The sequence below is a fragment of the Thamnophis sirtalis genome, unplaced genomic scaffold (genome assembly GCF_051295495.1).
Source record: "Thamnophis sirtalis isolate CommonGarterSnake01/CBP01778 unplaced genomic scaffold, rThaSir2_p1.2 scaffold_12, whole genome shotgun sequence".
NCBI classification, from domain to species: Eukaryota; Metazoa; Chordata; class Lepidosauria; order Squamata; family Natricidae; genus Thamnophis; species Thamnophis sirtalis.
Genome location: NW_028261392.1, coordinates 22,434,631 through 22,452,504, shown reverse-complemented (window position 1 = coordinate 22,452,504; position 17,874 = coordinate 22,434,631). Strand labels below are relative to the sequence as shown.

The 17,874-nt window shown below is 37.5% G+C and overlaps 1 protein-coding gene across 2 annotated transcripts; it reads left to right on the top strand.

Moving 5' to 3' along the window:
• The first annotated feature begins 650 nt into the window (after positions 1-650).
• TGDS (TDP-glucose 4,6-dehydratase) lies at positions 651-17,093 on the top strand. 2 transcript variants are annotated; one of them, XM_087726803.1, is made up of 12 exons: positions 656-788; positions 3,162-3,228; positions 3,870-3,938; positions 5,234-5,324; positions 6,334-6,476; positions 7,154-7,252; positions 8,525-8,584; positions 10,049-10,092; positions 10,878-11,043; positions 12,146-12,204; positions 14,570-14,667; positions 16,484-17,093. In XM_087726803.1, the coding sequence occupies exons 1-12, from the start codon at positions 706-708 to the stop codon at positions 16,567-16,569; spliced, it is 1,065 nt and encodes a 354-aa protein (XP_087582929.1). In that variant the 5' UTR covers positions 656-705; the 3' UTR covers positions 16,570-17,093. The 2 variants fall into 2 exon arrangements, with proteins under 2 accessions (XP_087582930.1, XP_087582929.1); XM_087726804.1 differs by lacking the exons at positions 14,570-14,667; positions 16,484-17,093 and adding an exon at positions 13,997-14,550 and having other exon boundaries at positions 651-788.
• The last annotated feature ends 781 nt before the right edge of the window (positions 17,094-17,874 follow it).

Here is a 17,874-nt window from a genome sequence, read left to right as displayed (position 1 = left end):
ACACCATTCAAAGGGTGTCCATCCCAAATTGTACAGCTAAAAGCCTGCAGATTTTCTCAGTCATCCAGGTCATGTTTATTCTCTGGATTTCCAGAGAAAGAATTGCAGACTACAGGAACCAGGAACACTATTCAGGTGACCCTGAGGACATAGGCGTGCTTAAATGACCCTCTAAAACAGTGCTTCTCAACCTTGGCCCACCTGAAGATGCGTGGACTGGGGGATTCTGGGAGTTGAAGTCCACACATTTTCAGGTGGGCCAAGGTTGAGAAGCACTGCTCTAAAAGGATGCAAATAGCCAGCTGTCTGTAAATCCTTTCATTCCCCACCATCCAGTCAGAGTTGAAGAAGCTTCTTGGATGAAAAGCGAAACGTCTTGAAAGAAAAAAAACAAAGTCCAGTTGCCTCGGGGGGGGGGGGGAAGCACCTTTGGGACTTTCTCCTGGCATGGGCGTTGTTGTGCAAAGAGCCCTGGTCGGCCTTAACCGGCATTCACGTGGGATCTAGAGCTCTTTAACGAGGGGGAGGGGGAAACAAATACAGGCTCGCGGGCGCCGCGTTGCAGAAGTAAGCGAAGTCTCGGACCAGGGCGTCCAAACGGGCCTAGCGCCTCCCCGAGTCTAAGCGCGCGCGAGAGAGAAAGGCTCGCCCTCGCGGACGGAATTGACGCAAGGAGCGGAAGTGGAGCCGGGCTCCGCGAGAGGAATGTCCGCGGGGGTCTCGCGGGCTGAGGGGGCTCCGCGGGGCTTCACGAAACGAGTCCTGGTGACCGGAGGCGCCGGCTTCATGTGAGTCTTTGAGCGGGGCGGGAATCGGGGGAGGCGGCGCTGAAATTTCCAATCTTTTTTTCCTGGTTTCCAACGTCAACAAGGGCGTTTTTCCCTGTCCGAACAGCCTGGTCCTTGGAAAGCCAGCCGAGGAAAAAAGTTGCCCCTTTTAAAGTCGCTTTAAAAGAGGGAAGGGCGACGCCGGGGTTTATTTTACTCAACAGTAGAAGCGTCAATCCTAAAACAAAAAGTGGGGGGGGGGACGATTGAAGAGGAGGCGTGCAAAATTACAAGATAACCGTGTAATTTGGATCGATCGATATCTATCTATCTATCTATCTATCTATCTATCTATCTATCTATCTATCTATCTATCTATCTATCTATCTACCTACCTACCTACCTACCTACCTACCTACCTACCTACCTACCTACCTACCTACCTACGCACATATACATACATATACATGTACTCACATATATGTATAATATATGTATTATACATACATACACATACACACACTGTGTATCTTTATGTGTGAATGTATAATACATATACATATATGTGGGTTCATGTATATGTATATATGTGTGTGTGTGTGTGTGTGTGTAGATAGGTAGGTAGGTAGGTAGGTAGGTAGATACATAGATACATAGATACATAGATACATAGATACATAGATACATAGATAGATAGATGCGCTTAATGTTCTTACAGAAAAAGAGAAAATTAAATATACATCCCTGAAACCGCTTCTGGACTTTGTGTTTGAGGGGGGGGAGGGGGGAATGAAACTTTGTTTTGGGTTTTACTGATTAGATTTTCTGATTAGGTTTGCTGTTATAGAAAGCTTAGCTAGTTTATGCTATTGTGTAAAAGTAAAAAGTTTTGAGGTTTGATATTATCTTATAAGGGAGTCCGAAGTTAAGGGCTTTTCTTTCTTTTTTCTCTAATTTTCCTACACTTTGCCCTTCCCTTTCCCTCCCCTATTTTTCCTACTTATTTTCTTTTGTACTTTTGTATTTTATACAATAAACTAATAAAGAAAAAATAAATTATAAACTAATAAAAAAGGAAAAAAGAAATATCCATGTGCAATATTTATATCCACAACCACTGTGTAAACAAAACTAGAATTTCTTTCCCCATATAAGGAAAAAGAAGGATAGCTTTTGAATTCCTAAAGTTGCTTGCACAGTAAGTTGCTTGTCAGTTCTGTCTGAACTACGTGCAAATAAAAAGAAGTTTAATTATTCAGTTCAGGTTGGAACATCAGCCTGAGTTCTCCCTTTTTTTTGCTCATATATTTTTGGGCATAACTTTTTAAAAATGAAGCCAGTGACCAGTGACATATAAATCACATCTTGGTTCCCAGATTTCTTTTTATCTGCTGTAACTAGACACTTTTTTTAGATTCACTAATATTCAAATTACACATTTAAAATCCTGAATGGAAGTTGCTTGCCTGGTGAGGCTCTCTAGGCTCTCAAATCTGTTGTATACTGCTTTTCTTAAAAAAAAACACAACTATATTGCACATTTTCTCTAATTTTCTTTTGATTTAAGCCCCTTCCCTACAATACACTTCTCAAGCCCCATATTTGAGACTGAAAAATATTTGAAATCTCTCTAATAGACTATGACCTTGAATATTTAAAGATTTGCTGGTTATTTCCCACAAAATTAGCCTTTAAAATACAGGGTTTAAAGAACATTCAAATAAATTTTACCATTACAGGTGGTCCTTGAGTTACAAGAGTTCACTTAGTGACAGGTCAAAGTTACAATGGCATTGAAAAAAGTGATTTTTGACCATTTTTTACAGTTATGACCATTGTAGTATCCCCATGATCACATGATTTTACTTTGGATGTTGGACAACTGGTTTATATTTATGACAGTTGCAGTGTCCCAGAATCATGCGACCATCTTTGGCAACTTTCTGACAAGCAAAGTCAATGGGGAAACAAGATTCACTTAACTGTGTTACTAATTTAACAACTACAGAGATTCACTAAACAAATGTGGCAAGAAAAGTTGTAAAATGGGGCAAAACTCACTTAACAAATTTCTCACTTATTAAGAGAAATTTTTTTGTGGTCATAATTTGAGGATTACCTGTACTGCAGTGTCCTATGAGCATTTTTCAAAGTACTAAAAAATAGCCTCATTCATTGTGGTGTATTTCTTAGTTTATATTGAGAGGTAATTAAACATCTTAGTTTAGGCTTAAGAGAGAGAAGCAGAAAAAGATTTACAACTCCTGATCTTACCGCCAGAGCAAAAAAAAAAACCGAGGAAAGCTGTTGATGTCCATGAACAAGATTTAGAAAGAACCTGAAGTTCTGTACATTCACCATCTCTGGTTTTTTTTTTCCTTCCAAAATTGACAGTGCTTCCCATGTCATAGTTTCCCTCGTGGAAAAGTATCCTAACTATGTGATCATTAATCTGGATAAGGTAAGACTGTTGGTTTAAATTAAATGAGTCATTTTTAAGCAGTACCTAAAAAGAGCTGTAGTGTCAGGCTGACAACATGGTAGGAGAGAAATCTAAGCTTCTAAGGCTGTATAACCTCATCTAAAGGTTGGTGTGCTAATAATGATTCAAGTGGATGAATTTATATATCTTTATAGCTGAGCATACCTGTGAATGCTGCATCATACATGCAAATAAAAGAACAAGCTCTGCTTCTGAATAAAAATTTGTATTCAGTTTCTAAAAACTGAGAAGACTGCTAAAATTCATAGCAAACCTGTTCATTTTGAATGGTACAATTGAATGGCACAACTTATATGTTACATTAAAGGTGGAAAAAATTCTGATGTGATTTGTCTTTATTGCATCTCAAAAACCTGGCATTTTAATAAGATACTAGACTTTTTGTATTCACTATATAACTTTACCCAGAAATTGTGACAGTTGTGGCAGTGGGATATCAGCATTCTTATCTGTGAAACCAGAAAGCTTTTAAAAAAACTGCTTCTGTAAAAGTTGGAATTTTTGGACTAAAGGATTTAGTCTAAAAAAAGTCTTGCGTTTAGCAACTTCTCATGTAAAACACTCATTTTCTCACTCTCTCTTTTTCTTTTTTTGTTAAGCTGGACTACTGTGCAAGCTTAACAAATCTTAAGACAGTTTCTGAGAAAGAGAACTACAAATTTGTTCAGGTAAACTAAACTTTTTGCTTTTATTAGTTTTTTTAAAATCAGATGACTACATCTTCAGTTCTAGCATATTGGGTGGCTTGACAAGACATAGTTGACTCAAATTAGACAACAAGAGTGATCATCAGGGTTCACCGACAAATGCGCGCCCGACAAATGCACACTGACAAAACCACCGTGACAAAATGGCGATGTTGAAAGCGTGCCCACTAAAGCGCGTTGACAAATGCGTGCCGACAAAAGCGTGCCATCAAAAACAATGTGAAAACAACGTTAACAACCCTAATCCTAACCTAAAAACCCTAATCGCGGTTTTGTCGGCACGCTTTAGTGGGCGCGCTTTCAACGTCGCTGTTTTCTCACGGCGGTTTTGTCAGCACACATTTGTCGGGCGCGCATTTGTCGGGTCACGATCATCAGTGGTTCCTGATTATAGTGAAACAAGATCTCAGGTAGCTGCCATATTCCCAGCACATGATCGTCAAAAGATTTATTAATAACTTGAATGAAAATATGGAGAGGTTGATTAATAAATTTGCAGATAACCAAGAATTGAATGAGAAAGTTGCTATATTAGGACAGCTGTACAATATAATTCTAAATGATTTGAGTAAATTTGAGAGTTGGGTTAAAAGTAAAACGAAAGTGAATAGGTAAAGACAAAATACTTCACCTTGAATACAAGTCAAATGTACAAAAATAGGAGGGGGGATACTGGCTTGGTAATAGCAATAGCTTTCAGGGGAATAGTAATAGATTTCAAACTAAATTTGAGTCCGCAACATCATGTGGTAACTAAAACGGCAAACACAATTTTAGGTTGTTTTTACCAGAAGTATAATTTCCAAATCATGGACGAGAATTGTTCAGTTTTGCTCTGCTGTGGTCAGACTACACTTTGAATACCGCGGTCAGTTCTGGACATTGTATTTTAAGTATCCCCCAAAATTGGAAACATTTCAGAGAATTATTGATGATTATAATCAGTGATATGGAAATCAAATCAATCAAATTAAAGTTCTGATTATATTTAGTTTTGATAGAAGTTTGGAGAGAGCAGAGAGAACAGAACGGTGCTAATCCTAATTTAGATTCCTGTACTAAGCAAATTGGAATTGGTGTAAAATCTCCCCTTCCAGCTCTCTGATTCTACTCTGCAATTGTTATAAGATGAAAACTGAGATGAAAGCCTGTAATTTTCCATAAGATTATATACCAATTACATATCAAATGCTTACCATTGGAAAAAGTAGCTTGCAGTCCCTTGCTGATTTTATATTTTCCTTTTTCTTTATTAGGGAGACATCTGTGAACCCAATTTCATGAAAGAATTATTTGAGACTGAGAAAATTGATATAGTGTTACATTTTGCAGCTCAAACGCATGTAGGTGAGCATGGCATATCCCTGTAATTGTCACCATCTTGCAGGATTGATAAAGAATTCTTCAATAGCTTCCAGGTTTTGTGGAAGGGACAGAGCTAATGCTTCATGTAATAAGTTACGTATTATGATGTGGCTGGTGGTGGAGACTTAAATATTTCAGTTTGCCAGTTGAACTCTGTTGAAGTGCAGATTATATAGATGAAGTAGAGCAATTTGTACGCAGACTGTTTTGGTCATTATAATTTTAATTTGGCATAGACTTAAATCTAAGTGCAGCACAGTCTTATTTTTCATGCGGTTTAGTTAGGTTGCTGCTACATTTACTGGAATATTTGAAAAATATTACTTTTTAAAGTAAGGTTCTCAATTCTTATGGTTATGGAAAGGGAATTAAATATGTACCAATTCATAAAAGGAAAAATTTTGAAAGGACCATGGCTGCATCTGTCACAGACATTGCACTTTTTAAGATCAATATGATTAATTCTGCATTAGATTCTGCCCTGCAATAATAATTTTATATATAGGTTTTTCCTGTTTGTCTGCTATTAAGTCTGACAATCGATTTTAGAATATCTAGCTATTCAACCTAAAGTGCTATGTGTTTATTTAAATCTTTATTTCTGGCTTTTTAATTTCTCCCGAACAATCTCTCCCGAACATAAGCATAAAACATTATTTAAATGTAATAAAGCTATTAAGTGTAAGCTCCACTTATCTAGACTTCCAGTATTCTCTTAACATATGTGTCTGAGGCATTATCTAGGATTTCTTTGCCCAAAGTTGGGAGGCTTATGAACCTCTCTCTTCACAAAGAAAAAGGAATGCTTTTTTTTTTTTGCTTTATGCTTCTGTGGGCTGTCAGGTTGCAGCTTTAACATTTTTAGAAGCATTTTGTTGTGTGATGTTTGGGGTGTAAATAACACATTTTTCCATCAGCATTCTGTTAGGACTGTAATTGTTTTCAGTTGTCAAAGTGACACCCTCTTTATTATTTTTGACTGAAAATGCAGATCTTTCATTTTGGCACAAACTTGAGTTCAACTATGTTAATGTTTATGGAACATACATTCTGCTTCGGGCCGCTTATAAGGCTAATGTGGAAAAGTTTGTATATGTCAGCACTGATGAAGTTTATGGAGGAAGTTGTGATAAGGTGAGCTATTATTGGTTGAAATCTCTTGCCCTTTTTTTTTCCATGTGTGGTTCTGAATGATTTTACAGCTCCAAACTCTTGTAAAGAAATTATACCAATATTTTAAATCCTTATGTTGTTTTCTATTTAAAAAGGCACTGAAGATACCCATTTGTGTATATACTTATAGAACATTTCCTGATTGTAATTTGACGTATAAGTAAGCAGAACAAATTATGAGTTCAGGCAGTCCTGAGGTTACGACAGTAGTTGGAACCAGAATTTCCATCGCTGTTGTGATGTTGTGACCACATCAGTTAGCAACGGCAGTTCTGGCCATTATTACATGTGGGTCATTAGGCAAGGATCTCACATGATTGTGACTTCCCACTGGCATCTCCATTGACTTTGTTTGTGAGAAACTGGCAGGGAACATCAAAAATCACAATCCTGTAACTGTGGCTCAGTATGGTGGTCAGAACTCTCAGGACCGGTCATAAGTACCATTTTTTCACCATTGTAACTTTGAACGGTTGCTGAATGAATGGTCATAGCCTGAGAACTACTTGTATATATTTTGCAACTGGATACTTAATACTTGTGGCTGGTATTTGAGTTACTTGTGCTAGTTAACTGGAGCCATGTGTAATTCACCACTAACTCTGCTAAAATTTACTTAATGTAAACTTCGGCTGCAGGAATTTGATGAATCTTCACCCAAACAACCCACAAATCCTTACGCGAAATCTAAGGCAGCTGCTGAATGCTTTGTCCAATCTTACTGGGAAAGATATCAGGTGAGCATAAATGACATTGAGGGATTGTAAAAGCTTTTATCAATTATCTCTTTGTGTCTAAAGGGATGTGAATGCATAACAAAAGGTAGTGATTTGTGCCATAGAGCTGGGAAGGGTAACTTGGAGGCCATATTTATTAGGAGCAGGTTGGAACCCACCTCAACCTTATCCATATGCCAGCGTGAGGTTGTGGCTTTTGTTTAGCATGGAGAAAGAGCTGGGCATTTTTAAACTGTACGAAAGGTTTTTTGAAAGTTGATACTATAGTTTTCTACTATTGTTTGCCTCCCAATGGGGAGAAACCATGCCCCTAATTTTTAACAACTTGTTTGGAAGCAGATTTAGAAATTAGGTGTAGCTTGGGAATCCTAGATTGCTCGCCTGATTTTAGAAACCAGCTTGTTCCTTGGAGTTTCACCTTTAATGTTAGGTGCAGTGGATCAAGTTAGATCCTTCTGCTAAATGTGCCATTTTAATCTCAGCTTTTCTGCCTTAGCAATGTATGTCTTTTTTTTGTTGTGTCGGCAAAAAATAATGGGTGAAGTCAGGCATTACCTGAGTGCAGTTGGACAGCAGTCTACTTAATATCAGTGCTAAATTTGGGTGATGAAATGTCCACAAGATGACAGCCAAGCTCAGAGAGTTATCAACGACCCTTCATTTCAATCCTAAACTACAAATATATTGTCAAACCTGCCACAAACATATACAAACAGTAGAAATGATGAGAAAGATATAGTTTTATTAGAAGTGAAGTGCATTTCAGTAGTGCATAGCCAGAACTGAGATTTGTGTGCCCAAATCCCTAAGTTCAACTTTTCCCGCCATTAACTGCCTTGCATTGCTCATCCCCCATAACCAATCAGGTTCAAAAAAATTGTTTTCAGAATGGTCACTTCAAGTGTAGGTTCATATGCAACTGCATTCTTCTCCCAGCCGGGTGACCTTGAAGCAGCATCTCAGGGAGATACAGCAGTTACTACTATTGCTTTTCCCCAAGCATCCACTCTCCCCAGAGTCCATGGCAAATTGTCACAGTATAATTGTGACGCACAAGCAAGCATTAAAGTGGCAGCTGACATATTCTCTTTTATTGATATCAGTCCTTAGCAGTAGAATCTGAGGAAGCAAAAACTATAAGGGGATTGTTGCTTTTCTGGCAATAGAAATTATGCCATTAGGAATGGGTTTAGTTGGATATCACTCATGTTAGGTCATTAATAGCAGTTTTGACTGGGTTCATTTAATACAGTTGTCATGTGTACGTTAAAGTTTCCAGTGGTTATCACACGGAGCAGCAACGTTTATGGACCCCATCAGTTTCCAGAAAAAGTAAGTTAAATCAAGATCTTATTACTTTTTAGTTTCTTAAGCTTTTATAGTTTATCATGGAATTATCCCACGTTCCATGAAAAGTGACAAACTGTATACTCTTTTTAGGAAAATTCATGATGTGACCAAGATATAATAAATAGACTTGATCAGGTCAATCTTCTCATATATTCAGGATATTTTTTTAAATCCGCAAAATGTACCAAAAGATAATTATCCAAAGACTTGACCATTATGAGATATCTGCGCTTAGATTAGTGTATTTGCCATTTTATGTCCAAAATACAGTTTTGAGATTTCTGATGGGTAGAGGTTGAAATATTTACAAAGCCAACTGGATCTCTGATTACTACATTTTTAACTTCCAATTGTTTTGGAGTGGGATGTGACCTAACTTGACTGCTGGCCATCCTTGAGCTAGAAAGTGGCAATGTTGGACTTTTGTGACTCTCTGTCACTGATAATTGCTTACAGGAGAATTTGTCTTAGTGTTATCTTCAATAGCCCAATTAAATAACAATTTTGTGTCTAGCCTATACTTTGAGGTTTTAATTTACAGAATGAACAGCATGAATGTTGCAACCTAGCTCAAGTTTCTAGTATGTGAAAATGGGCTTTGCTTGCTTTGAGAATTCCAGATCGATAAGGAGTACTCTGTTATGGTTTCATGCTGTACATGCAGCCCCCTTCTCCCCTCCAGCAGCACCACTGTGCAGATGTGTGACTGTTAATTGCCATTGCATTCCCCTTTAATCAGCTGCCTTAAGAGTTGAAACAAGGCTTGAGGTTCTTCTCATTCTGCCTCATGCACGCAAAGCACTTCTTGATACCATGTGCATAACTCAGTGCAATTTTTTGATGGAAGGTAGGGACTTTTATATTTATTGGTAGTGTCAGGGTTGCCCCAGTTAGGAAAGGAAGACCCTCGACTCCACTTAGCCATGGTGTGATAAGTTCATTTACTAAGGAGTAGTGGTTGCAGCAAAAACAAGGCTAGATCTAAGGTTCCTGCACAAAAGGTTACAGATTTTCCTTTTCTTCCCCCTTGATCGGTTTGTCGTGGTCCATATAGGTGTTTTGGGAACCACTTGGGTGTTTGGTGCCACTTGGTGCAATTTGCATTGTTTCCTAGCCTCCAGGGCTCTGAAGATTGGAAGAAGCTGGTTCTCATATCTAGTTTCCATCAAACCTGTGTCACACACACACACACACACACACACACACACACCCCGCACCACACCTTTTTAGGTCATCTCTACCCTCTACATGCCAATTGCCTACTTTGTCTCCCCCCCCCCCCCAATCGATTGATTGTAGGATGTCAGCGAGGCGCCAAGCTAAAGATGGCAGATCTGACAGCTAGCATTAATGAAAACTTACTTGCAGCAATGAAGCTGCATCATTTTCTGTTTTAAAGTAGTATGAATTGTAATAATTGTTCATTTTGTCTTTTATATTTCCTAGGTTATTCCTAAGTTCATCTCTCTCTTACAGCAGAATAGAAAATGGTATGTGTTAGCATGCATGTATGTGCTCATTTAAAAACAACTGTGTAAGAAAATAAGCCATGTCACACCCTGAAAATTGAACATATAGCTAAAAATTGGGATATGCCTATAAACTTAGTTCCTTTTTTATTGCCAAAGTAGTTTGTAATATTAAGAAAAGGGAACAGAGCTTTGGAGTTTGGTGTATATTTAATGTTCACTTTAATACGTATAATTATGTTTCCATATATGCAAATCTTTATTTAAATATACAGTATGGAATTGTTGAGTACTGTTAAATATGCAATATAAACAAATGGGACTCTAGCCTGGATCTATTTTAGTGTGTGTATTGCTTGTGATCAAATGAGAAGCTATATTTGGGTGTTTAATATCTTTTCACCAGCAGAGGTCATAGAATTTGTGCTAGATCATGTTTATTATTTTGTGCTTTTCACTAATCTAAAATCTTGGTTGAGGGAGCTGTATGCTTCTGTGTATTAATCTCTTTTTCCTTCCCATGGTCTCCAGCAACTTGCAGTTTAGGAATGTCATGTTTTATGTGTCATCTGGAATGTTATTGTTAATAAAAATGTATATTATTATTTGTTTTGCACTTGGCTTTTCTTTTTTTGCATACTTTACCCAGCAAAGACTATCAATTTGAATAATAAAACGAAGGATTTAGAGATTTCTTCTGTCTTTTGTAACTCCTTGAAAACTTGACTAGACCATTCTGCTATTATTGAGGGCCTTGCTTTTAATAATCCATACTAAAAATTATCTATTCTTGTGTTTTCCTTTAGTTGCATTCATGGTTCAGGACTTCAGAAAAGAAATTTTCTTTATGCTAGTGATGTAGCAGAAGCATTCCTTACCGTTCTGAAGAAAGGGCAGCCAGGCGAAATTTACAACATTGGGACCAGTTTTGCAGTGTCTATTACCCAGCTTGCAAAGGAATTAATCCACCTTGTGAGTAATAACTAAATTTGAAAATAGGTGACCTGAACAATAGCAGGAAAATGGCCAAGAGTTGACTTGAGCATTTCACTAGGGCAGTTCCTGGTTTTTATTTAAATATTTGACATTATAAATCTCTTTTTGCTTCAGTTTTTTGGATGTTTGAAATGTTGTAATAATAAAAAGTCATACGACAAACTGCAAGGATAGATCAATATTGTGACACTTGACACTGTGGGGATATAAAAGAAACTACTTCTTTGGTAGTTAGTTGTGGCATTCACACTCCTTCCTCTGGATGTAGATCTTTACTCAAATAATAATAATTAAAAAAAGATTCTGAAATTTTCCCCTCAGGGGGAAGATGACTTGTCTGTTATAAAGGCTGGTCCACTGAAATTATGCAATGGGCAGAGGGGAAAGGAAGTCCTGCAGAAATGAAGCTAAAATTTTCAGGATTTTAATTCCTCAGCGTTAACATTTTTATTGTTATAAGATAAAATAAGACTCAAAATATAAAAGAAAATAGGAAAACGGGGAGGAAGGGGAAAGAAAAGTAAGGAAGGATTAAGAGAAATGAAAAGAAGCATTGACTTCTGACTATCTCTGTTGCAGTAAAATAAGGCATTAACATCAACTCATAACAATCCCTTTGTCTGCAACTCTGTGCATGCGCATGCTGGGAACAGGCTCCAGATGTTCGTCTGCTTAAGGACAGTTTTACTCATTGACCCAGATTCTGGTCCCAATTTTGGCTGTACATCAAGGGCTGCCTCTAGTTATCTCTTTTCTACTAGTTGCAACTTTTGAGGTCAAGTAGCCATTGTGAGACTGCCCACAACATAGTTCCACAATAGAAAAATGGGATCATATCTACCTGTTCATGTCTTCCTATTAGATACTTTTTTTTCATCTGTAATTCTATAATATTTAAGTTAGAATATTATGATTGCAAGAATTGTGGTATTAGTCCTGATTAATGTGCATTAATATCAAATCCATGTACAATAAAAGCTGTTCCAATTATTCATTGAAATATCTATTCAAGAAAGGTTAATTAAATCAAGATTATCAAATATTTAGTTGGTAACATGCATCTTTTCTTCATTGTCAGATTAAAAATACTAGTTCAGAAGCTGAGATAGAACACTGGATGGATTATGTTAAAGACAGGTAAGACTTGAGTAGGCTTCATTTCAAATCATTTGTTAGGATTGCTTTCTTTTTTCTTTATAATCGTCTTAAACATTTACTCTTTGTCACAGAATTAGACACATAACTCTGTCAATTCTGAGAAAATGTGAATACACTGAACCCCAAAGTTGTCTGGCCCGTCCCTTTGTGGGATGGGTTGTTGTATTGAGAAGACAGCCTGGAGCTTTAGTGCATCATTTTTCCTTTCCCAGAGCAGAAAAAATGCAGGGAGGCCTGTAGGCAACTTGGCACATATAGCCAAGATAATCTCCAGCTTTTTGTTAATCTTCCAAAGGGAGATGGGAAGGCATTTCTGCATAATACTAAACTGGTTCTTGGCTACCTCTTCAGTTCTCACATTGAGAGAAAAGCTGTAGTTTGAAACACTCTTTGTCTCACAAATGAAACTAAAGGCTTGTATTGACACCAATTTTCACCAGCCACAAGTTTTAGATTTTAAAAACTGGGAAAGATTCAATCTCTGAAGGGAGAAGCTTTAAATACATTTCTTTGTGTGGAATTGTTTACTTTACAATTCTCTTTTTAACAGTTCTGTTTTATAATTTGTATTTTGTCATTAGCACATTGTGTCACAATAAGGTCTGGTTTCCCCCTCCCCTCCCCCAATTTCTGTTTTATTGCTTCTGGTCTCAGATTTTGTTAATTACCTGCCCCATCTCATTTGAAAAGATTAGCAAAATTACCATCTGCACAGGGATTCTTGAAAAGAAGCGATTTGCAATCAACAGAAATTAAGCATTGTCTATTGATTCTAAAGAATACTGATACTTGGAAATGTTTATGAAGAATGACTCATCTTAATTAAACAATCAGAGGCATTGGGTGCAGTTGGAAAATGAAGAATTAAAAAGTATAAAATCAATTTTGAATGAAAGGGATAATCTGTAAGGATTAGACTACATAAAAGCTTGGAAACATCAAAGAGATGGGGAATTATTAGTGTACATGTATGGTTGTTAGCAGATACTGGATGCTGATTTGGAGATAATTGCCTCTAAAGATTCCAGTGGCATCTTCAACTTTCAGCAGCTTATTGGATACAGAAATTCAAAAAATATCTCACATTAGCTCAAAATTGTTTGGTGTCCCCCCCCCCTTTTCACCATCTCTTTAGCCAAAAAAGCAAAGGTAGGCACACTTTAAGAATATATAGCCTGATGACTTAGTTGAGACATTTGAGTTGTATAGTTGAGGCATTTCTGGTGTTAAGCAGTATTTGGATTTTCTAGAAGAGGCTGGCTCTTAGAATTGGAGTTGAATAAATCAGATTTATCCAATAAATTTATTGGACAATATTTGCTCGAAGCAATGTAATTAAAATACTGCAACACATCTGAGCTTCTTGTAAAACAAACTATGTATACTATCTGAAACATCATTTTTTGCTCTCTGCTTATTACAGTACAGCATAACTTAAATGCCTCTCTACTGATAAATGGTGGGAGTAGTATACGAATTTAAGAGTTAAGAGCTAATGTGGGGTCATCTGTGTTAAATTACTTATCCTGAAACTGATTGATGTTTTAAGAAGTAATTTAACTAAGAATGTTCTGAGCATTTCATGAGCTTATTAGAGATGACAAGGTTCAAACATGATTTTCAGGATTTCTTACATTTCTGCAAAATGTTCTTTAATATAATAGCAAAGATCGGGTTTAGCTGTTAAAATCTGATTCTCCAAATTGATTTAAATCTGGCTTAGTATGATTAAGAGCCATGTTGGTGCAGTAATTAGAACGTGGTATTGCAGGCTTTTTATTGAGGAATGTAGCTGAGCTTGTCGATCAGAAAGATCAGCAGTTCGGATCCCTAGCATTGCGTAATGGAGTGAGCTCCCATTACTTGTCCCAGCTTCTGCCAACCTAGCAGTTTGAAAGCATGTAAAAAGGCAAGTAGAAAAATAGAGACCACCTTTGGTGGGAAGGTAACAGCGTTCCGTGTGCCTTCAGCATTTAGTCATGCCGGCCACATGACCATGGAGACGTCTTCAGACAGCTCTGGCTCTTCGGCTTTAAAATGGAGATGACCACCGCCCCCTAGAATCGGGAACGGCTAGCACATATGTGCGAGGGAAAACTTTACCTTTACCTTACTGCTACTCCATTTGATATTTTGATTAATTTCAATTGTATGATTTGATTAGTGTGGGATAATATTTGCCTTTGTTCTATTTAAATGTACATATTTTAATAGCAGAACAAGAAAGGAGTCTTTTTCTACTTAAGGGCTGAGGCAAAGGAAGATGGCTTTATGGTGATAACTGATACAAATGCTGCTGGAAATAAAACGTTTCTATTGAAAAACTCTTCCTTTTTTTTAAAAGACCTACAAACGACATGGGATACCCAATGAATTCTGGAAAAATGTATAGCTTGGGCTGGAAACCGAAGGTCTCTTGGAAGGAAGGAATCAAGAAAACAAGTATGTTATCTATACAATGAAACAGAAGAGGGGCAGATTAGAAATGAACAGCCATCATAAACCAATTTTGAAAATAAATTTCACATAATTCACACACTAATTTGTCACAGAGTTAGACAGTTAAAGTTGCAATTTCTACAGCGGGGGACTTAATTAAACTTGCTTTTGAGTTTTATGAGGTTAATTTTATAATTTGGATTTGGATTTGTTTATTATTTATAGGCCGCCCTTTTCCCTGAGGGGACTCAGGGCGGCTTACAATTTATAGGGAGGGGGATACAAGACAATAAAACAATAAACATGAAAACAGTGCAAGTAAAAATAAAACACAACATTCATCATTCGGGTGGGGACAGATTACGATCTTTATCCCCAGGCCTGACGGGATAGCCAGGTCTTGAGGGCTGTGCGGAAGGTCTGGAGGGTGGTGAGGGTATGAATCTCCACGGGGAGATCGTTCCAAAGGGTCGGAGCTACTACTGAAAAGGCTCTCCTCCGCGTAGTTGCCAGTCGACACTGACTGGCAGATGGAACTCGGAGGAGGCCTAATCTGTGCGATCTAATAGGTCGCAAGGAGGTAATTGGCAGGAGGCGGTCTCTCAAGTACGCAGATCCACTGCCATGAAGGGCTTTATGGGTGGTAAGTAGGACCTTGAAGCGCACCCGGAGATCAACAGGTAGCCAGCGCAGCTCGCGGAGGATGGGTGTTATGTGGGCGAACCGAGGTGCACCCACAATCACTCGCGCGGCCGCATTCTGGACTAGCTGAAGTCGCCGGATGCTCTTATAAGCCTGAAATCTGAACACAAATGATCCGTTTCCAGGCAGCAGTTATGTTTGGCAACACGGCTACTAAATCCTGGGTTTTAGTTGTCCAGTTGCCATGTCTTCTTAGATTCTCATAGAAAGCTCAATGCTTAATTATAAGAGCAGCAGAAAGTAGCTAATTCTTATTTATATATTTTACATGGAGCATTTTTGTTTGAAAAGGATACATTTTATCTTATTGCTTTCAGCTTCATCATTTATATGATGTATTTCTGAGGGAAAAATTTGCAGCTCTCAGGTTTAGGTTTCATATAAAAAAATACAGGTAGTCCTTGACTTATGACCACAATTGATTCCAACATTTCTTTGTTAAGTGAGCTTTGCTCCATTTTATGATCTTTCTTGTCACAGTTGTTAAGTGAATCACTGCAGTTATGTTAGTAACCCAGTTGTTAAGTGAGTCAGGCTTCCCCATCAACTTTGATTGTCAGAAAGTCGCAAAATGTGATCACATGACTCCAGATCACAGCAACAGTCATGAACCAGTTGTCAGGCATCTGAATTTTGATCACATGATCATGGGGATATTGTAAAGGTAATAAAACGGCTGTGTCACTTTTTCATTGCCATTTTAACTCTGAACAGTCACTAAATGAACTGTTGTAAGTCGAGGACTGCCTATATACTCTTCTGTCTGCAAGGAGGCAAATTGCTGTTTGCCTGCAAGGAGGCAAATTGCTGTTTGCCTGCAAGGAGGCAAATTGCTGTTTGCCTGCAAGGAGGCAAATTGCTGGAAGGCAGAGGCCAAAGGCGGGTGGGTGGGGCTACATTCAGTGTATAAGACGCACCCAAATTTTCACCCTCTTTGGGGGTGGGGGGAGTGCATCTTAAACGCTGAAAACACGGTAATTTTAATGAAAGGATATAAGATTGTAAGTTGGTTGTTAATCACTAATTTCATTTACCCGTAATTTTTTAAATTAAACTGGCATGGATTTACCTGACAGTATTTAAAAGTAAAAATTATTTGTTTTGTTTTTAATCCTAGTTGAATGGTATCAAGAGAACTTCCACAACTGGAGAAATCCAGAAAAGGCTTTGGAACCATTTCCTATTGCTGGAGAATCTGTCTGAATTTGTATGCATCAGAGCTGGAAAGGGAAAAAAAAGGAAATCATACTACCTCAAGAACACATTAAGAAAAAAAATGAAGTAATTGAAGGTGTATTGTATTCAAGAAACAAGTATCAGCAGAATAGAATGGAATTTTTGAATTCTCAATGTAATCCTCTTTGGGTCCAAATTAATTTCACGAACACTCTAGTACTGAAGCTTTAAAATGACATCTCAAGACTAACATTTTTCCTTTTAAAACTGCACTTTAAAGTAGGTTTTTTGTATTGTTACAATATTGTACTATCAGTATTATTAAAATTTAGACAATGTTTTATATTTAAGGGGTAGGCATACTCATCATCATGTTTACCAGAGAACATTAGTAATCTGTTCATTTTTAAAATGCTGTCCTGGGCTGATGTCTGATTATTCCAGAGCTGAATTGAAAAGATAGGAATTTTTCTACTTGCTCAACATAAATTAATTTGTAGACAATCAAGTCATATTTTAACAGAATAAAAATATATTTCAATTATATTTTATATTTGTTTTATAAAAATATTCTGTGTGAAATGATAAATTACTAGATTCCTTTAAGGGTAATGAGTGTTTTAAGATTCATACAAACCAGAGTTGTCAAACTGGCGACCCATGGGCCAGATGTAACACATGCAGAGCATGCCCACCCCAGCTCCATGAATGGGGAAAACATTGCAAAATGTCTCATGACAGCAATGTGACAAGTTTGACACCCGTGATATAAAGCATACTTATAGTTCTTGGTTCAAAATGCATTCATTGGCTTCTTGGATTCCAGCTTCCAGCCATCCACAGGCTAAAAATAAACATGCAAGAATAGTGACAGCCCAATCTACAATAGCATGTAAATTGTATTTTCACTAAAGAATACTGAAATAATGCTTGCATCTCTTGGAAACCTCTTCAGATTGACCTGCAAAACATTTGCAATATAATTAAAAAGGGTCTTTGTTCTTTTAGTTTTAAAGAACAATGATTCTTTTTAATCATGTTGCAAAGTTTGTATGGTTTGACAATTTGTGTAATACTTAGGTAAGAAATCTGAATTAATTTGGTAATTCAGACTTGGTAATTCAGGACCTTTTCTAGATACTTTCTAAAAATAAACAAAATGCTCATTAAAACTTATGTGAGGCACATCATCACAGAGAAATAGAGCCAGTGTTCCAGTGGTGGATTCTGGATCCCATTGCAATCGGTACAGTGCAACAGAACCCAGCGTCCACCACATGAACGCGCGCAGCACGCATGCGTCCTTACCTCTTGTGACGCCTCTGCGACATT

Bases quoted from the DNA above. Each gene is read 5' to 3' on its own strand.
- TGDS (XM_087726803.1), top strand. From the start codon at position 706: ATGTCCGCGGGGGTCTCGCGGGCTGAGGGGGCTCCGCGGGGCTTCACG. The intron at 3,939-5,233 runs GTAAACTAAACT...TTTCTTTATTAG, and splicing joins AGAACTACAAATTTGTTCAG to GGAGACATCTGTGAACCCAA. The intron at 14,668-16,483 runs GTATGTTATCTA...TTTTAATCCTAG, and splicing joins GGAAGGAATCAAGAAAACAA to TTGAATGGTATCAAGAGAAC.